The sequence below is a fragment of the Cnephaeus nilssonii genome, assembly GCF_951640355.1.
Source record: "Cnephaeus nilssonii genome assembly, chromosome: 13".
In the NCBI taxonomy this organism is placed as follows: Eukaryota; Metazoa; Chordata; class Mammalia; order Chiroptera; family Vespertilionidae; genus Cnephaeus; species Cnephaeus nilssonii.
Genome location: NC_137084.1, coordinates 70,625,967 through 70,647,510, shown reverse-complemented (window position 1 = coordinate 70,647,510; position 21,544 = coordinate 70,625,967). Strand labels below are relative to the sequence as shown.

Here is a 21,544-nt window from a genome sequence, read left to right as displayed (position 1 = left end):
CATTGCCCTTTTTTTTTTTATTGAATCATTTTTTTCTTTTTATTCAGTTGTATAAGTTTCCTGTAGATATTGGAGATTAAACCTTTATCAGTGATAACATTTGCAAATATGTTCTCCCATGCAGTAGGCTTTCTTGTTTTGTTGATGGTTTCTTTGGCTGTGCAAAAGCTTTTTATTTTGATGTAGTCCCATTCGTTTATTTTCTCTTTAGTTTCCATTGCCCTAGGAGCGGTATCAGTGAAGAAATTGCTTCGGCATATGTCTGAGACTTCTCTGCCTATGCATTCCTCTAGTATTTTATGGTTTCGTCCTTTATCCATTTTGAGTTTATTTTTGTGTATGGTGTAAGTTGGTGGTCTAGTTTCATTTTTTTGCATGTATCTGTCCAATTTTCCCAACACCGTTTATTGAAGAGACTGTCCTGACTCTATTGTATGTTCATGCCTGCTCTGTCAAATATTAATTGAGCATAGTGATTTGGGTCAATATCTGGGTCCTCTATTCTATTCCATTGGTCTATATGTCTGTCCTTGTGCCAGTACCAGGCTGTTTTGAGAACAGTGGCTTTGTAATAAAGCTTGATATCTGGTGTTGAGATCCCACCTACTTTGTTCTTCTTTCTCGGGATTGCTGTGGCTATTCGGGGTCTTTTTTTATTCCAGATGAATTTTTGGAGAGTTCTTTCTAGGTCTGTGAAATATGCCGTTGGTATTTTAATGGAGAGTGCATTGAATCTATAGATTGCTTTGGGTAGTATGGACATTTTAATGATGTTGATTCTACCAATCCATGAACATGGTATGTTCTTCTATCTGTTTACATCTTCCTCTATCTCTTTTTTCAGTGTCCTGTAGTTTTCCACTTTTGGTCTTTTACCTCCTTAGTTAAGTTTATTCCTAGGTATCTTAACCTTTTGCACTCAAATGTCGAGTGTGACTCGACACGGTTAGCATCCGTAGCAGCTCTTTTTATACTCTTTGAATGTATCAATAATTTGAAATATAAAAAAATCCAAATAAATAAGTTTGTATGAAAAGAAACTCCAGTTTTTTTATTCTACTGCCGTGCTTTGTAAAATCTGGGGTATTTAAAAAATTAAATCCTGAGTAGAATAAAGGAATCGAGAAAAAAGCGAGTGCAAAGGGTTAATTTTTTTGGTGTGATGGTAAATGGGATTGCTTTTTTAGTCTCTCTTTCTGTAAGTTCATTATTGGTGTATAGAAATGCCATAGATATCTTGGCATTAATTTTGTATCCTGCTACATTGCCGAATTCATTTATTAAGTCTAGTAGTTTTTTGATGGAGTCTTTCGGGTTTTTTATGTATGATATCATGTCATCTGCAAATAAGGACAGCTCTACTTCTTTTCCAATTTGGATGCTTCTATTTCTTCTTGTTGTCTAATTGCAATGGCTAATACTTCCAGTAGTGTGTCGAACAGGAGTGGTGAGAATGGGCATCCCTTTCTTGTTCCTGTTCTTAGGGGAAATGGTTTTAGTTTTTGCCCATTGACTATGATGTTTGCTGTGGGTTTATCATATATGGCTTTTATTATGTTGAGGTATGATCCTTCTATTCCCACCTTGCTGAGAGTTTTTATCAAGAAAGGGTGTTGGATTTTATCAAATGTTCTTTTCTGCATCAATTGATATTACTATGTGATTTTTATCTCTCAATTTGTTTATGTGATGTATCACGTTTATTGATTTGCGGATATTGTACCATCCTTGCATCCCTGGGATAAATCCTACTTGGTCATGATGTATGATCTTTCTGATGTATTGCTGGATCCGATTTGCTAGAATTTTGCTGAGGATTTTGGCATCTATGTTCATGAGGGATATTGGCCTGTAATTCTCTTTCATTGTGTTGTCTTTATCTGGTTTTGGTGTTAGGGTGATGCTGGCTTCATAGAATAAGCTAATGTGTTCCTTTTGAATTTTTTGGAAGAGTCTGAGGAGGATAGGTTTTAGTTCTTCCTTGAATGTTTGGTAAAACTCCCCTATGAAGCTGTCTGGCCCCGGGCTTTTGTTTGCTGGAAGCTTTTTGATGACTACTTCAGTTTCTTCCATAGTTATTGGCCTATTGAGATGTTTAGAATCTTCCTGGTTGAGTTTTGGAAGGTTGTATTTTTCTAGGAATATGTCCATTTCCTCCAGGTTGTCCAGTTTGTTGGAATGGAGATGTTCATAGTATTTTTTAACAATCCTTTGTTTTTCTGTGGGGTCTGTTGTTATTTCTCCTCTTTCATTTCTAATTTTTGTTTATTTGGGTCTTCTCTCTTTGCTTCTTGGTGAGCCTGACCAGAGGTTCATCAATCTTGTTTATCCTTTCAAAGAACCAGCTCTTAGTTTTGTTGATCTTTTGTATTATTTTGTTGTTGTTGTTCTCTGTGTCGTTTATCTCTGCTCTGATCTTTATTATTTCCTTCCTTCTGCTTACACTGGGCTTTTCTTGTTGCTCTCTTTCTAACTCTTTGAGTTGTAGGGTTAGGTAATTTATTACCATTGTTTCTTGTTTTTTGCAGTAGGCTTGTAAAGCTATGAATTTTCCGCTCAAGACTGCTTTCGCTGTGTCCCATAGATTTTGGATTGTTGTGTTTTCATTGTCGTTTGTTGCCATGATGTTTTTTATTTCTTCTTTGATCTCTCTGGTAACCCAGTCATTGTTTAATAGCATGCTATTTAGTCTTTATGTGTTTGATTTTTTGGATTGTTTTTATTGTAGTTGATTTCCAGCTTTATGCCATTGTGATCTGAGAAAATGCTTGATATGATTTCTATCTTCTTGAATTTTAAGAGGCTTTGCCTATGACCCAATATATGGTCTATCTCATGTGCACTTGAGAATAATGTATATTCTGTGGCTTTGGGGTGAAATGTTCTGAAGATGTCAATTAATTCCATCAGGTCTAGGGAGTCATTTAGGATTGATGTTTCTTTGCTGATTTATTGTTTAGAGTATTTGTCCAATGGTGATAGTGGGGTATTAAAGTCTCCTACTATGATTGTATTGCTGTCAATCTCTCCCTTGATATCCTCCAGGAGTTTTTTTATGTATTTGGGTGCTCCTGTGTTGGGTGCATATATGTTTACCAGAGTTATTTCTTCTTGTTGGATTGCTCCCTTTAGTATTATTATGAAGTGGCCTTCCTTATCTCTTTTTATGTCCTTCACTTTGCGATCTAATTTGTCAGATATAAGTATTGCTACCCTAGCTTTTTTTTCATTTCCATTCGCCTGAAAAACCTTTTTCCATCCCTTCACCCTCAGTCTGTGTGGGTCTATTTTTCTGAGGTGGCTTTCTTGTAGACAGCAGATATATGGGTCGTGTTTTCTTATCCAATCCGTTATCCTATGTCTTTTGATTGGGGCATTTAATCCATTTACATTTAAAGTTATTATTGATAGGTACTTGTTTGTTGCCATTTTTATTCTTTACCCCTGTGTTCCTTCTTCAATTCCTATTTCTTTTCTTTTCTTTTCTTTTCTTTTTTTTTTTTTTTTTACAGCAGACCCTTTAGCATTTCTTGCATTGCTGGTTTGGTGGTAATAAATTCCCTTAGTCCTTTTTTGTCTGTGAAGCTCCTGATTTCACCCTCAATTTTGATTGATAGCCTTGCTGGGTACAGTATTCTTGGATTCAGAACCTTCCTTTGCATGACTTTGTATATTTCATTCCATTCCCTTCTGGCCTGATGTGTTTCTGTTGAGAAATCAGTTGCTAGTCTGATATGGGATCCTTTGTAGGTAACTGTCTCTCTCTGGCCGCTTTTAAGATTCTTACTTTGTTGTTGGTGTTTGCCAATTTAATTATAATGTGCCTTGGGGTTCATTTTGCTTGGGACTCTGTGAGCTTCTTGGATTTGTGTGGGTTTTTTATTCCCTATATCAGGGAAGTTTTCTGTCATTATTTTTTCAAACAGGTTTTCTATTCCTTGCTCAGTTTCCATTCCTTCTGGTACCCCTATTATGTGGATGTTGTTTTGTTTCATATTGTCCCAAAGTTCCCTTAGGCTCTCCTCCTGCTTTTTAATTTTTTTTCTAGAAGCTGCTCTACTTGGGTATTTTTTCCTACCTTGTCTTCTAGCTCACTGATGCGGCCCTCTGTTTCTTCTAGTCTACTGTTGATGCTTTCTATTGAGTTTTTTACAGCAGCGATGTCATTTTTCATTTCTTCTTGGTTCTTCTTCATTTCCTCTTGGTTCTTTCACATATTGTCAAATTTGTCTTCCATTCTTTTCATCCACCTTATGACCATTTCTCTGAATTCTTTCTCTGACAGGTTGTTTGCCTCCAATTCGTTTACTTCCTTTTCTGGTGATGCCTGCTTTTTCTTTCATATACGGGCTGTTTCTTTGTCTCCCCATGATCTCTCTTCTCCAGGTGTCTGGTTATGTAGTTCTCACTCTCCTTTCCATGAGGAAGTGTAGAGTTCCTTTGAATCTGCATGCTTGCGCCACTTGGGGACCAGTGTTCTTGGGTTTGCAGCTGTTTGGTGGGTGCCATAGTTGTAGATTCCCCAGGCTTTTCAGGCTTCCAATAACATCCACTCTCCCCTTCAAGATGGTGTGGTCTCTCCCTATTTTGTCCTTTAAAATATGTATTATTTTTTCCTCATAAAGTAAATAACTGAAGGACTAGATAATGCAAGACATAGTGATAGGTCTGACACTCAAAGATAAATATTCTATCTCAAAGTCTAGTTGCCTGTCCCCCTCATCCCACTACAGATATATCAAGTTGCTTCATTTTGGAGTGGGGGAGACCTTCTAATCAAGACTGGAAATCCAGGAGCTTTCAGTGAGGAGACGCAGAGCTCCTCCGAATCTGCGTGCTCGCATCACTTGGGGACTGGTGTTCCAGGGTTCACTGCTGTTCACTGGGTGCCGGGGTTGTAGATACTGCTTTTTTTTTGCTTTTTTTTTTTAACAAATGGAAGGCAAGACCCTCCACCAGCAAAAAGATTATGATTCACTTTATTGCACTACTTGCATTATTGAGGTGGTCTGGAACTGAACCCACCATATTTCCAAGGTATGCCTGTAATATCTCTTTTTTAAATATATTTTGGAGGGAGGGAGATAGAAATATCAATGATGAGAAAGAATCATTGATTGGCTGCCTCCTACACACCTCCTACTGGGGATCGAGCCAGCAACCCAGGCATGTGCCCTTGACTGGAATCGAACCCGGGACCCTTCAGTCCACAGGCCAATGTTCTATCCACTGAACCAAACCAGCTAGGGCTGTAATCTCTTTTAACTCAGTATTTTATATTCTACTAGAGGCCCGATGCACAAAATTCATGCATGGGGTGGTCCCCTCAGCCCAGCCTGCACCCTCTCCAATCCGGGACCCCTTGGGGGATGTTCGACTGCCGTTTTAGGCCTGATCCCCAGCAGTTGAACATCCCTCTCACAATCCTGGACCACTGGCTCCTAATTGCTCACCTGCCTGCCAGCCTGGTCACCCCTAACTGCCCCCCACTGCTGGCCAGGTCACCCCCAACTGCCCCCTCTGCCGGCCTGGTTGCCCCCAACTGCCCCCCCCCTGCCGGCCTGGTTGCCCCATGCAGCCTGCTTGTTCAGTCATTTGGTTGTCCCTCACTAACCCCCCTGCTGGCCTGGTCATAGGCAGCTATCTTGTGAGGGCATGATGGCCAATTTGCATGTTACCTCTTTATTATATAGGATGCTCCCATTTTTGTACTTGTCATTCCTTTATGTTCTTTGATCTGTCATTGAAAACTTACTGTGTGCTACACACACTTAGGGATTCAGTAGCAAACAGGACAACTCCCTGACCTTAAGTGAAGATAGTTCCCTCAAACTGTTCTGTAGAAGACCATCAACTCCATTAAACCCCCAAAGTGGAAACCACAGAGTATTTGAGGAACAGGCAAGAGGCCAATGATGGTGGGGTTGTGAGTGAGGGGGAGAGTGGGACATGATAAGAGTGGAAAGCTAAGCCAGAGCCAGAGCTATCCTAAAGTCGGGACTTGGTTCCAAGTGCAGCAAATGCTATGAGAGGCAGCAGAGGTATCCCTGGTTAAGAACATGGGTTCTGGAGCTGGCAGCCCTCACAGGTTCTTACTGTGAGACCTTGAGCAAGTAACCCATCTCTTTGCTTGCTCATCTGTAAAATGCAGATAATAGAACTCATTGGATTGAAGATCAAATGAGTTAATATTATAAAACACTTTAAGATAGCACTCCCACATGGTAATTGCTAAAGAAGAGTTCCTGTGTTCTAGTTGGGTTGGTTTACATTGTGAAAGATCACTGTCTGCTGTGTGGGGAATGGATTGGCCGGGGGGTAGTGGGGGGAGGGGGTAATTGGTTTGGAGGCTGTCACACAAGCCTGCAGAGGGATGAAAGCAACCTGGACTGTGGTGTGGTGGTAGCAATGAGCTGGACACGAGTAGATAGGTTAAGGCTAATTATACAGTATGAATTATGTACCAGGCACTAGTCTAAGCTCTTCACACATTTTTCCTTAGTACTTCACTGCTACCTATAAGCCTTGTACTATTGTTAATTTAATTTTACAGAAAAGGAAACTGAACTAGTAACTTGCCCAAGATCACACAGCCAGTAAGCAGTAGAGCCAAAAATCAACACCAGGCAGTCTGAACCAACTCTCCACAATTGTAACTTCTCCGCTTTACCACCTCCCACAGATGACAGCAGGAGAGAACTCATATGCTCAGACTATACAATAACCATGATTAGACTTGGCTATGTTAGATTGTTGATATTTCTGGGTTATGATGCTGTGCTTCTTCAACATGCTATCACTTTCAGCTGCTCTGTGTTGTGGACCACTGAGGGACAATAGTGGCATAGAACCTAAACATTACTTCTTATATTTTGAGGCATTTATTTAGCCAAGTGAAGTTTGCTCATTAACACTTATTATTGAAACCATGAAGTATGCAACTTTAAAAAAGGATTCATGAATAACTCAAGAAGACCAGTTGCTTTTGAATTCCTTATTTGATTTACTTAATTATACATTACCTAACTACATTCTAACATTCCAACTGTTAACCATAAATACGTAAAAGTAGTAAAATTGGTTTTCTAAAAATGTATTCTGTGCTTTTAGATTTTTAATTTCCACAAATAAAAATACATTCATTTTCATAGAAACTCAGTATCATTTATAAACAGAAATGTTATTTTTTGTGCTAATGATGCTATAAGAAGGAAAAGTAAAGGAGTTCTTTTCTGCTTAAAAATATACAGCTATTGGATTTTTCTAGCTACATTGAAAATGAAGTATGGTTTCAAACTGGAAAAAAAATTTAACCCTATATAAAATAAAAAAATTTCCTTCTATTTCCAATTAACAGTCTTATTATAAGATAATAATGACTTGGCAAATTTATTTATGTCTACATACTGTGCAGGGTGTGGAAATGTTAGGTGCTAAGAAATGTGTACATGTGTGGAATGTATCATTTTTGTTCAGAAGAATTTCCCATAAAGTATTGCTAAAAATCACCTACTTTTGAAGTTAACTGAAGAGTCGCTTGTAGCAATTTCCTTCCAGTTGGCAACATACCTAAGCACATTATATAGACATTCATTAAATTAAATTGGTTTATTAGGAAGTAATCAATTGACTTATCAGTTCACGCTTAGGCTTCTCTACAATTCCACTTTCTTTGTGAAATTGTAATGACAACAAATTCACCGGTCTCAATGTTTCATCCTCATGATTTTCCCACCTCCAAGTAACTCTCATGCACCCAAGACAACCTCTAGGATGGAGAGTTGGAGGAGTTTTAAAAATGGTACCCACCATCTACCATGTTAGTGCCCTGGGTCCCCCTCAGCACACCTCTCCTCATCTTATCCTGTTCCATTCCTTTGAGATCATGTCTTCAGTTGAATGACTACTAAGATGTTAGTTAACTTCTAAATTAAAAGTATGGATAGAAAATTCTCTGGGAGGGAAAAAGAGGAAGCAACAAAAACAAAGATCTTTGTCCTTGGTTCTGGATTGCTAGACCTACTGTCTCTGACATGTTAACAGAAATTTAGTGCATGTGGTTTATGATGTTAGTAGAGCAACGTGCACTCTGCAGTGTGCTGTAAACATAAGAGGTCGCATTCACGTAGGGCACATGCAGCTGCCACCTCAGTTCCCTAAACAGACTGAAATACGGAAACCAGGGTAGCCTGAGAAGAGGTCAAATAGGGAAGGGCAAGGTCTGATGAGGGAACACTCCGAAAGGCAGGTTTCCTGCAACTGTTCCATTTCATTTTAGGCTCTGTGTCCCTTTTCTTCCAACTGCACCCCAGAAATCAGGTAAGAAACTGGTCCCAGGAGGTACTGAAAGCGAGCTGGCAGAGAATGTATGAGGAGGATTAGAATTGTCGTGTAAAAAATGATTTTCCAAGTATTCATTTATTCCACGGAATTATTCTTATTAGCTTTGTGTTCCTGAAGTTTTTTGCTTTAGGAAGGTATATGTTATCCAAGAACATTTAAATATTATAAGTACTGTGTCTAAAGTCAGCTCCTTTTGTTACTCCTACCTCTTCTTGCTCCAAGAACTTTATTCTATGGCCTTAAATGGGATATTGCTGGGTCACTGTTACATAAAAAAATGCAAGAACCCCTTCCCAGGACCTCTTAGCAGACAGTTCAATCTGGATTGACCTTAAATTTAGGCAGACTTTCAGCGGTCGTTTAGGATCACTACGAAGAGCTGGGTGTCTATTACCCTGCTTCCTTGGATTTATATACTGAAATTTTTTTATTCCACCTTCAAGGACAGTCTTGGTTACAAACATATGCCCTATTTAACTAAGGCTGATCACTGGCCCAGATTTACCTGATATTAGGACAATTATTTAAAAAGAACTTCCCATAAGGAACATATGTAACTGATAAAAACAGTGATAAATAAAATCTAAGTTTTACAAATAGAAGCATCAGTCTGGTGATAGCATTACCATACTGTTCATATCATAGTGCTAATTTGTCTTTCTCACTAAGACATTTTTAAGATAGTAATTGTAGAATAATTACTATTCTACATGTGGAATCTATAATGAATTCCTCAGGGATGCAAACTTAACATTTTAGTGGTCTGGCAAGTCCCTAGCCAGAGAGGCCACATAATTCCATGTCCTAGAAATTGAAGGAACAAGTTCAGCTATAAAAACTACCCCTCACACACATAGGCAAAGATCCCTCACCAACACGGTTAATAGATTATCAGGAAATTATTTAAGATACCCCAACTGCTGATTATTATAATTTAACAGGTTATTTCAAAATTCATATGCAGTTTGAAAATTATGAAGATCCTGGAAGTGGACCATTTGGTAGATAGAGAATATGCCCCTGAAAATCCAACAAGAATATTAGCCACCATGCGGCATTGTGGGTGGCTCAGTGACGGTGATGTGGTGGTTTACATTCTAAGTGCCTGCAGCAACTCATCTCTAGATTCTGCAGAATTTGCAACAATACTCATCAGTGTCCAGTAAATATAAGAGTGAAGTTGGCTCTACGCATTCTTCCAAATTATAATAATACTAGAGGCCCAGTGCACGACATTCGTGCATGGGGGTGTGTGTCCCTCAGCCCAGCCTGCACCCTCTCCAATCTGGGATCCCTCTCACAATCCATGACTGCTGGCTCCCAACTGCTCACCTGCCTGCATCCCTAATTGCCCCTAACCGCTTCTGCCTGCCAACCTGATCACCCCCTAACCACTCCCCTGCCAGCCTGATTGATGCCTAACTTCCCTCCTCTGCTGGCATGGTTACCCCTAACTGCCCTCCCCTGCAGGCTTGATCGCCCCTAACTGCCCTCCCTTGCAGGCCTGGTCCCTTCCAACTGCCCTCCCCTGCTGGCCTGATTGCTCACAACTGCCCTCCCTTGAAGGCCTGGTCCCTCCCAACTGCCCTCCTCTGTTGGACATCTTGTGGTGGCCATCTTGTGTCCACATGGGGGCAGCCATCTTTGACCACATGGGGCAGCCATCTTGTATGTTGGAGTGATGGTCAATTTGCATATTACTCTTTTATTAGCTAGGATAGAGGACTGGTACACGGGTGGGGGCCAGCTGGTTTGCCCTGAAGGGTGTCCTGGATCAGGGTGGGGGTTCCCTTGGGGCATGGGGCGGCCTGGATGAGGTGCCTGTGGTGGTTTGCAGGCCGGCCATGCCCTCCGGCAACCCAAGTGGAGGCCCTAGTATCTGGGATTTATTTATCTTCAATAATTGAAACTTTGTAGCCTTGAGTGGAGGCCAAGGCAGGCCAGGGTGTGCGGAAAGCTTGGCTTCCTCCATTTCCAGGGAAACCCAAACCTCTGTAGCCACAGCCATCTTAGTTGGGTTAATTTGCATACTCGCTCCTGATTGGCTGGTGGGCGTGGCTTATGGGTGTTGTGGAGTGGTGGTTAATTTGCATATTGCTCTTTTATTAGATAGAATTGTGCTCAGTTGATATTGTTGCAATACGTATCTGAAGATGCACATGGCCATCCGTTCTGACAAGGGCCTAGCACAAAAGTCGCTGGGGAAGAACCTGGTTTGTATCACTCAATATCAGTGTTTAACACATTTATGTCATTCTAATGGTCTGACTATTGAAAACTGTCCACAGATTTTGAAGGATACTCTCCAAGGAATTAGTGGCTACCAATTCTCCTGAAGGAAAATGTCAGACTCTGGAATTCTCATTAAACAAGTTGAGTTAGGAGCATCTAGATGACTGCAAAGATCTAACAGGAAAGTAGACTGTGGAGACCATAAATGCACTGGGAAGAAGGTGCTGGTTTATACCTAATGTCTGCAGTCGGCAGGGGGAAGAGCTCTGCACAGTTTGGTGTTCGCCTCATAGTCAGCAGTGTAGAATTAGTAAGGCTACTGAAATAATCCCAAATTATCACACTGGATTCTATTTGAAATATTTGTTGTTCAGGGCTCAGTAGAAAAACTTGCTTTCTAAGAATTCAAAGTTGGTTCCAAATTATGATTGTGCCTAAGTGAGAGAATAAACTGCTAGAAATTATAAATAATTTGGAGCATGAAGTATCTGCATTAAAAAGAAAGACGTTTTCTGTTAGCCTTACCATGTCAGAGCTAGTTGTATTCATCTCATCCAACATAGAGTATATGATACAAAAACCCACTTCAAGTCTTACTGGTTTAATGTTTCTGTCCTTTCTTCCACAAAGAGACCATTAGAAATGTAATCTCCTACCAGAGACGGGTATGGCAGGTGGCTGAGATGCCTGTTTATTTCTTCCCTTCACACTCAACGGCATTATTCTCATTGTATTCTAATAGTGATGGAATATAGGATATTAGGTATATATTTTGGGGCAATCTTTCATTAAAGCTTTCTGGCCTTTACTTGAATTAGCCAACAATATAAGGGAAAGGCTAATCAGGATTTCAAAAGCTTACCTGAGAAAATTCTCTATCCTGCCCTCAGAAACTCATTAATAATGATCCTCAGTTGCAACTCTCCCCCCCCCCTCCCCAAACCCCATCTTCTACCCAGCAACTTTTACCCTTAGGGGGAAAAAGTACAAGTATAGCATTACATAAAGTATGTGATTGTCTAACCACTATGCTGTACACCTGAAACTAATACAAAATATTAAATGTATATACTTTGATTTTTAAAAAAGTTTATAAAGGTCCGGCCTGCATGGCTTGGTGATTGAGCATCGACCTGTGAGCCAGGAGGTCATGGTTTGATTCCCAGTCAGGGCAAATGCCCGGGTTGTTAGCTAGATACAGTGCGGGCAATGTGGAAAGCAGCCGATTGGTAATTCTCTCTCATCATTGATGTTTCTATCTCTCTCTCCCTCTCCCTTCCTCTCTGAAATCAATAAAAAATATATTTTAAAAAGTTTTAAAAGTACAGCATTACAGTTCCTTTCTTTTGATGTCATTTCTTGCATCATTATTATTGTCTGTGTTAATTCAGTGTCCCAAAAATCACAGATGTGCTGTTGTTAGGGAATCCCAATATTATGGTTTGGACAAAATATTGAATCATAACAATCTCTTTTTACTATTATTATAAGATATCGTAGAGCATCTATCTACTATGAATAGTTCTTCATTTCTTATCTTTCCCTTTTTTCTAATATATCCTTCCTATATTCTTTCTTATTATTGTTTTCCTATTTTCTTATTCTTTCTTTTACTTCTTCTGTCATCTTTCCTTTTTTCATTATTCTCTTCTCTGATTCTTCTTCAATTCTCTTCTTCCTGTTTGCTATATGACATGTTGATTTTTTCTATCCCATTTTCTTATCTCTTTTCCTTTTTCTTATGTTTATACACAGCATCTTCATTTTAATTTTTCTGCCTTTCATCCATGCAATATTCACATTCATTATTGTAGCTAAGTAAATATTCAATATATTTAAATCTTTTTGAGATATAATTCACATGCCATAAAACTCACCCATTTAAAGTGTATAACCCAGTGGCTTTTAGTGTACTCAGTCAATTTCAGAACATTTTCATTTTTCCAAAAAGAAAATGTACCTCTTAGCTATCACCTCCCAATCCCCATAAGTCTCCCAGCCCTAGGCAACCACTAATCTACTTTCTGTCTCTATGGATTTGCCTATTTTGCACATTTCCTATAGATGGAATCATATAATACATGGTCCTTTATGATTGGATTCTTTCACTTATCAGGTTCATCAATATTGTGGCATGTATCAGCATTTCTTTTTATTGTAGAACTAGAGGCCCAGTGCACGAAATTCGTGCATGGGGAGGTAGTGTCCCTCAGCCCAGCCTGCACCCCCTCCAATCTGGGACCCCTCTAGGGATGTCTGGCTGCCCTTTTAGGCCCGATCCCAGTAGGATCTGGCCTAAACAGGCAGTCGGACATTCCTCTCACAATCCAGGACTGCTGGCTCCCAACTGCTCACCTGCCTGCCTTCCTGATTGCCCCTAACCGCTTCTGCCTGCCAGCCTGATCACCCCCTAACCACTCCCTTGCCAGCCTGATTGATGCCTAACTGCTCCCCTACCAGCCTGTTTGCCCCTAACTGCCCTCCCCTGCAGGCCTGCCCCCCCCCACTGCTCTCCCCTGCAGACCTGGGTCCCCCCCAACTGCCCTCCCCTGCTGGCCTGATCACCCACAACTGCCCTCCCTTGAAGGCCTGGTGCCTCCCAACTGCCCTCCCCTGCTGGCCATCTTGTGGTGGCCATCTTGTGTCCACATGGGGGCAGCCATCTTTGACTACATGGGGGCAGCCATCTTGTGTGTTGGAGTGATGGTCAATTTGCATATTACTCTTTTATTAGATAGGATAGAAGCCTGGTGCACGGGTGGGGGCCAGCTGGTTTGCCCTGAAGGGTGTCCCAAATCAGGGTGGGGGTTCCCTTGGGGCATGGAGCGGCCTAGGCAAGGGGCCTGTGGTGGTTTGCAGGCTGGCCACGACCCCCGGCGACCCAAGCGGAGGCCCTGGTATCTGGGATTTATTTATCTTCTATAATTGAAACTTTGTAGCCTTGAGTGGAGGCCTGGGCCTGCCAGGGTGTGCGGAAAGCTTGGCTTCCTCCATTGCCGAAGAAACCCAAGCCTCCTGTTCACTCAGTGGCCGCAGCCATCTTGGTTGGGTTAATTTGCATAGTTGCTCCTGATTGGCTAGTGGGTGTGGCTTGTAGGTGTAGCGGAGTGATGGTTAATTTGCATATTACTCTTTTATTAGATAGGATAATATTCCATTGTATGGATATGCCACATTTTATTTACCCATTCACCAGTTGATGAATATTTGCATTGTTTCTACTTTTTGGTTATATCATAAATAATGCTGCTATAAACATTTATATAAAAGTTTTGAGTGGACATGTGTTTTTATTTCTCTTGTGCATATATACTGAGGACTGCAATTGCTCAATTATATGACAAGTTCAAGTTTAACTATGAGAAACTGTCAGATTATTTTCCAATATTGCTGCACCATTATACATTTCCACTGGCAGTATATAAGGGTTCTAATTCCTCCACCTCCTTGACAACGTGTTACTATCTATCTTTTTTATTTTTTTTTCTATCTATCTTTTTTATTACAGCTATCTTAGTGGGTCTGAAGTAGGATCTTATTGTGGTTTTAACTTGAAGTTCCCTGATAATTATATTAAACTAGTAGCCCGTTTGCACGAAGATTCGTGCAATAGACCTTCATTCACCTGGCTGCCTGCACCAGTTTTCTGCCGGCACCGGGAACCCAGGCCTTGGCTGTGGCCACCGCCTTCTGCCTTCTTTCAGGGTTGGGGGTTGGCCCCGGGCGGTGGCCTTGGGCTTGGCCGCACCCAACATCCCTGCTAAGGATCGCAGGAGCCGACCCCCAGTGGTTTCCTGCGATCCGTGCAGGCTCCCCGCTGGTGCCCAAGGCCGGGAAAGCCTCCGCCCGAGGCTTTCCCAGCCTTGGGCTCGGCCGCACCCAGCGTCCCTGCTACGGAACGCAGGAGCCGACCCCCAGTGGTTTCCTGTGATCCGTGCAGGCTCCCCGCTGGTGCCCAAGGCCGGGAAAGCCTCGGGCAGCTTTCCCGGCCTTGGGCTCGGCCGCACCCAGCGTCCCTGCTACGGATCGTAGGAGCTGACCCCCTGGTCGTTGCCTGCGATCTGTGCAGGCTCCCCGCTGGTGCCCAAGGCCGGGAAAGCCTCCACCTGAGGCTTTCCTGGCCTTGGGCTCTGCCATACCCCAACGTCCCTGCAATGGTTTCCTGGTGGGCGTGGTTGGTGGGCGTGGCTTGGGCGTAGCGAAGGTGCGGTCAATTTGCATATTTGTCTATTATAAGGTAAGATATTTTTAAATTTCCATCACACACCAAAAAATTCCTAAAAATTTAGTTTTCCAAGGGCCATAGTATGTCACTGAAAAAGAATAACTTTTTAATGTTTCACATGGGAAGATCAGGGACTATACATTAAGGAAATTCTTCATATTATTAATTGCATGTTCTTAGCCTTGTTTCTAAATCCCAAAGTAAGAAATAAAGCAGATTTAGACTAAGGCCTAAGAATAAAGTCTGACAATAAAGAACACTTGTCTAATTTTCTTTTTTCTATTTTTAGATCATCCCTTTTATATCTTTCTCCCTTATTTCTTCTTTCTTTCTAGACAAGCAATACATACTTATTTGGGGGGGGGGGGAGATTATGTTTGTGACCCCCTAGATTCAACTTGGGAGTGGAAAATATTAGAAATAAAAATATGATGCCTGCCCTTGTTCCCCAAAAATAGCAACATGTATTTACTCATCGAAGTTCAGTGTATTTGTCCAATTCAGCACTTCATCCACTTCCCATTCCATCACAGAATCTATTCCACCATCTTCAATAGATTGCATTAGCCCCTTTGATGCTCTGTTAATTAAGCCTAGAGTTTTTAGATTTGTTGGCTTAGCCTCCAGGTGTCCTGAATGGTACCTACATAGAGGAAAGGAAGAGAGACAAAAACCCTTTGGAATAGGCGATTACTAGTAGATGCATTTAGTATATATTGTTGTAATACTATTTAAATATAAGCCATCTTTTTATCCTAATTAACTCAAATACCTCTAAACCAAGTTCTATGTGATGGAATCTTTTGGAAAAAAACAAAGTAGCATAAGCAACTACACTAACCAGGGAAGCTTCATTTCAAAATTACCTCTCAGTAAGTTGGATTTTTATGATATTAAAAAAACCACACCAAGTTATTACATCACTGAATCATAGCATTATAGAATCAAAGGATCCTGGAGCCTAAATAACTGGCCAACTTGTTTATAGATAAGGAAATCCTGGAAGAGTTTAATAACTTTTAGGAGGTCATGTTGCTAATGTTAATAGGAAGAGGGAAGGAAAGAGAAAGAGAGGAATAAATAAAGGGAAGAGAGTTATCGACATTTTTTTGTGTGTCAGGTACTTCTCATACATCATCTTGTTTCATTCTCTTTAAAAAGACAGCCATTTGTGACAGCTATTTTTATTCCCATTTTACCCATGAGAAAATTGAGACTTAGAGAAATTAAGAAATTGTTCAAGATTATATATGCAATAAATATATATTTCAGAGCCAGTATTTGAATCTGATTTTAAGCCCATACTTCTAAAGTACTGTTCTCTTGAAAAAACAAAAACAGAAGATGGCAGCATAGGTAAATGCCTGTACTCACCACCTCCCACAACCACATCAAAATTATAACTAAAATACAGAACCACCATCATCCAGAACCGCTGGAAAACTGACTGAATAGAAGTCCTGCAACTAGAAAAGTGAAGAAGAAAGCACACTGAGACTGGTAGGAGGTGCAGAGGCACAGAACAGGCTGGTCTGTCACCAACATGTGCCACTTTTTTAATAGGGAAGGAGATTGTCTCTGTGGAGGCTGCCCGGAGGAGCAAGGGGTCCCAGGTCCACATCAGATCCCAGCCCGGAGTCCCAGAGCTGGAAAAAGAAGTCCCTATGGGCCGTAAGAATTACGTGCTGTAAAAATCAGTGTGGATTGGGGCTCAGTGACACAGAGGCTACTGGAGACCCAGTGTTCCTCCTAAAAGGCCAGCACCACCAACTGAACTTACAAGGTCTTGCTTCCTCTGAGCTCGAGCACCAGGGCGAGGCTCTGATGGATACAGACACATAAGAGGAGGAACTAGATTTTCTGGCATCGGGCAGGAACTCAGGGGTGCCTTTCTTCCAGATGGAGGTGCTCACAGGGATCATTGTTCCTATGCTGGGACCTCCCCAGTTGCAGGGCTGACTGGCAGCCATTTCTGTTTGCTCTGCACTGGTGATTCCCTGAGACCCCACCTCATCCAATTTACAATTCCACCCAACCTGTGTGCAGTGGCTTTTGCATGTGAATGGCCTGTTCCTGCTCAGGCTAAAATCTCTCAAGCAAGCTGCAACTGGGTCAGGAGCCTCAAACCTCTCAATAAAAGGTTAAGACCTGGCACCAGCACCAGCCTGCATTGCTTCATAGCTGGGCCTCATCTGGGCACTTCCAAACCCAATACAAAGAGGAGGAATCTGAATATATCTCTGTAGCTCCTGCTGGGTGGCCCCAGGCAGTGGCTGACTTTGCACCTCCCTGGGAACCCAAGAGCCAGTACACTCAGTGGTCAGCATCAGACAATATGAAATTATAACTCTACATATCCATAAGTGACACATTCAAGGGACAGACTCAGTGAGCACCAAAGCCCCACTGAAGCAAGTCCTGCTCCATAGGGGTGTCTCCTGCACAGCCACTCTCCCACTGTAGTCGCAGCTGGTCTTCATAGCCAATTGGCCTGGAGGTCAATTCTCCCAGTGACACCGATAACAGTCAAGTCTCAACTACAATAAGACTGTGCATACAGCCCACAAAAGGATGCACCTAGAGCTCACAGCTCAGGTGACTAGGGAAGCTGAGCCACTGGTCCTTGTAGAGCACCTACTACACAAGGCCACTCTATCAACTCAAGGAGACATAGCAGCTCTACCCAATACAAAGAAAAAACACAGGGAAGCAGCCAAAATGTGAACACAAAGAAACATGTCACAAATGGAAGAAAACAAACTACTGGATATAGAGTTCAAAACCACAGTTATAAAGTTACTCAAGAATCTTCTAGAAACCTCCAAAAAAATGGAAAAGAACTAGTCAGAAATCAAGCATACACTGACTGAAATAAAGAATAATATACAGAGATTCAATGGTAGAATGGTGGACTCTGAGAATCAAATCAACGATTTGAAATGTGAGGAAGCAAAAACACACCCAACCAGAAGAGCAAAAAGAAAAAATAATAAAAAATATGAAGACAATGTAAGGAACCTCTGATACAACTTCAAGCATACCAACATTCACATTATGGGGGTGCCAGAAGAAGAGAGAGAGCAGGATATTGAAAACCTATTTCAAGAAATAATGACAGAAAATTTACCCTACCTGTTGAAAGAAATAGACTTATAAGTCCAGCAAGCACAGAGAGTCCCAAACAAGAGGAACCCAAAGAGGACCACACCAAGACACATTATAATTAAAATGCCAAAGGCTAAAGACAAAGAGAGAATCTTAAAAGAAGCCAGAGAAAAGCAGTTAGTTACCTACAAGGGTATGCCCATATGACTATCAGCTGATTTTTCAACAGAAACTATGCAGGCCAGAATGGAGTGGCAAGAAATATTCAAGTGATGAATTGCAAGGACCTACAACCAAGATTACTCTACCCAGCAAAGATATCATTTAGAATTAAGGTCAAATAAAGAGCTTCACAGACAAGAAAAAGCTAAAGGAGTTCATCACCACCAAATCAGTATTATATGAAATGTTGAAGGATATTCTTGAAGAAGAAGAAGAAGAAGAAGAAGAAGAAGAAGAAGAAGAAGAAGAAGAAGGAGGAGGAGGAGGAGGAGGAGGAGGAGGAGGAGGAGGAGGAGGAGGAGGAGGAGGAGGAGGAGGAGGAGGAGGAGGAGGAGGACACAAATATGAACAACAAAATGGCAACAAATACATACCTATCAAGAACTGAATCTAAATGTCAAAATAAACGAGTAAGAAATTTAATTATTAGAATAAACTGGTGAATAAAATAGAATCAGAGTCCTGGAAATGGAAATGGAACATACTGATGATTCTCAGAGGGAAGGGGGGAAGGGGGCAGGAAGAGATTAAACAAAGATCTTGTATACATATATGCATTACCTATGGACACAGACAATAGGATGGCAAAGGCCTGGGGTAGGGTGGGAACTGGGTGGAGGGGGACAATGTGGGAGAAAAAGAAGGACATTGTAATAATCTCAACAATAAAGATTTTTAAAAAATAAATTACTGTTCTCTTATATTAGTCTGAGCACATAAATTAATGCATCCCACAAACATGAACTGAGTGAATAGACAGAAGTAAGTTGTCCTTACCAATATTACTAGAATATAACATGTTTATTGTTTTTCATTTTAAGATCTACATTGGAAGAGTAAATACCTATAAAATATTTACAACAACCACTGGAACATAGTAAATATTCAATAAAAGAAGACTTACACAATCCTGGAGGGCAATAGATATGACAGTGAGAAGATATACCCCTGACCTCATAAAGTTATTTCTTTGTCAGACTTTAAATGGATAATGATCTATGAAAGTTAATGCATTTTATAGAAGCAGAAACATGTCTCTTGATTTAAATTGATTAGCAAGAGTAAAAATTTAAGAAAGTATGATTTCATCATTTTTTTAGAGTTCTTCATTTGCTTATTCATTTAATAGATAGTTATTGAGTATCTACCATTTGTAAAGCAATCTGTACAAAGGTGAAATTCCCTCATGGAACTTGCAATCTTCCAATTCCATGCTCTCTTCCCTGAATATAATAGGCACTTAGTAGACATTTACTAAATGAAAGACTAAGTAAATGATGGTACCAACTGGCCCATATTTATTAACTGATACTCATGCCACAACAAAAATGCATTTAGAAATCAGAAACTTCTGTAAGGCTGGGGGTGAATGCATTTTTTATGAGTCTCTCTATGTTTTAACTTCTCATATATCCAGACACTTAAGATTAAATTTTGAAACCAGGGTGATACGCCTTTTTCCTTTAATTATTAGTCTTCTTAATTGACTTTCTAGAGAGGAAGGGAGAAAGATGTGCCTCCCGCACATCCCCAACTAGGACCAAACCCACAAACCCAGGTATGGGTCCTGACTGGGAACTTTTCAGTGTAAGGGATGATGCCCCAACCAACGGAGCTACACTGGCCAGAGCATCCCTTTATTACTTTAAACTAGAGGCCCAGTGCATGAATTTGTGCATGGGTGGGGTCCCTAGGCCTGGCCGGCAATCAGGGCTGATCAGGGACAGGTCGATAGGGGCCTGCCAGCTGGGGGAAGGACAGAGTACCGGAGGTTGGCTGCTGGCCCCAAGGAGGGAGCTGGACCTTGGCCCCCCTGGGAAAGAGGTTGTGTCCACTGCCACCCACCCCTGCTTCTCCGTCCCACCCCAGAGCCAAAAGACCCTGGTGGGGTTGGGAGAGGAGGCGACGGTCAACGGACTAGGCGCAGAAGGAATGGCTGCCGGCTGCCGCCACTGCTGGCTGGCTGTGGGAGGTTGACTGTGGGAGCACACTTACCACCAGGGGCAGCTCCTGTGTTGGGCATCTGCTCCCTTGTTGTCAGTGTGTGTCATAGTGACTGGTCAACCGGTCATTCCGGTTGTTCTGGTCATTCAATAGTAACAGTCGCTTAGGCTTTATATATATAGATGACACCTTTTATCTCTGGAAATGTACATTGCTTTGAAATGTACTTTGTCAAATATTAATATAGTCACTCCAGCTTTCTTTTGATTACTGTTAGCATGATCCTTTTTCATGCTTTTACTTTGAATCTATTTCTAATTAATATTTAATGTTAATTCTTGTATTCAATATACAGACCATTTATATTTAACTAGAGGCCCAGTGCATGAAATTCGTGCACTTGGGGGGGGGCGGTCCCTCAGCCCAGCCTATGCTCTCTCGCATTACAGGAGCCCTGGGGGGGATGTCCGACTGCCAGCTTAGGCCTTCCCCCTGGGGGGAACAGGCTTAAGCTGGCAGTCAGACATCCTTAGCGCTGCCGTGGAGGCAGGAGAGGCTACCACCACTGCTGCTGCGCTTGCCAGCCATGAGCCCGGCTTCTGGCTGAGTGGTGCTCCCCCTAGGGGAGCACACTGACCACCAAGGGATAGCTCCTGCATTGAGCATCTGCCCCCCTGGTGGTCAGTGTGCATCATAGCGACTGGTCATTCTGTTGTTTGGTTAATTTGCATATTATATTAGCCTTTTATTATATAGAATATGACGGTTTGGTTAGCTTTAATCTACATCATGCTATTTGTTTTCTATTTGTTCTGTATGTTCTTCATTTCCTTTCCTCTTTTTTCAGCCTTCTCTTGGATTAACTGAATTTTTAAAATTATTCTATTATATCTCCATTATTAGTTTATTAGGCTTCCATCTTTGTTGTTATTGCTGATTTTATGGTTGCTTTAGTGTTTGTAGTATACATATTTAATTATCATAGTCTACCTTTAAGCAATATTATATAACTTCATATGTAGTATAAGGAACTTGTAACAATATATTTCCATTTCATCTCTCCCAACCTTTGTGGTATTATCATTCATTTTACTTCTGCTCTGTTATAAATTAATAAATACCATAGTACATTGGCATTGTTTCTGTTTTAAATAGCAAATTACCTTTAAATTTTTTGAACTTTATTTAGCAACTGTGTCATGTTTATATTACAGTCACTTTTTTAACTATTTACTTGTATTGTCAGAAAAAATAAGCAATTATAATTTTTGAAATGAAGATTTTCAATATAAGAGAAAAGGAGTACAATTGTGGAATCAGGAATTTAAGTAGACCTTCATTGGTAATATCAATATTAACTTATTTCTTTGCAATAAAAATTTGGTTCAGTGGTTGAGCATCGACCTATCAACCAGGAGGTCAAGGTTCCATTCTCGGTCAGGGCACATGCCTGGGTTGAGGGCTCAATCCCCA

At 41.1% G+C, this 21,544-nt stretch overlaps 1 protein-coding gene across 1 annotated transcript in view; it reads right to left on the bottom strand.

Moving 5' to 3' along the window:
* The window catches only part of LOC307109272 (protein MFI), a gene marked incomplete at its 3' end in the record, with an annotated part of 65,796 nt that overhangs the window by 2,047 nt on the left and 42,205 nt on the right, over window positions 1-21,544 (bottom strand). The window contains exons 7-8 of the mRNA XM_079787973.1: window positions 15,273-15,443; window positions 7,514-7,569 (exon numbers count right to left, since the gene is read on the bottom strand). Coding sequence (XP_079644099.1) covers window positions 7,514-7,569; window positions 15,273-15,443 — 227 coding nt within the window. The remainder of the gene's footprint in view (window positions 1-7,513; window positions 7,570-15,272; window positions 15,444-21,544) is intronic.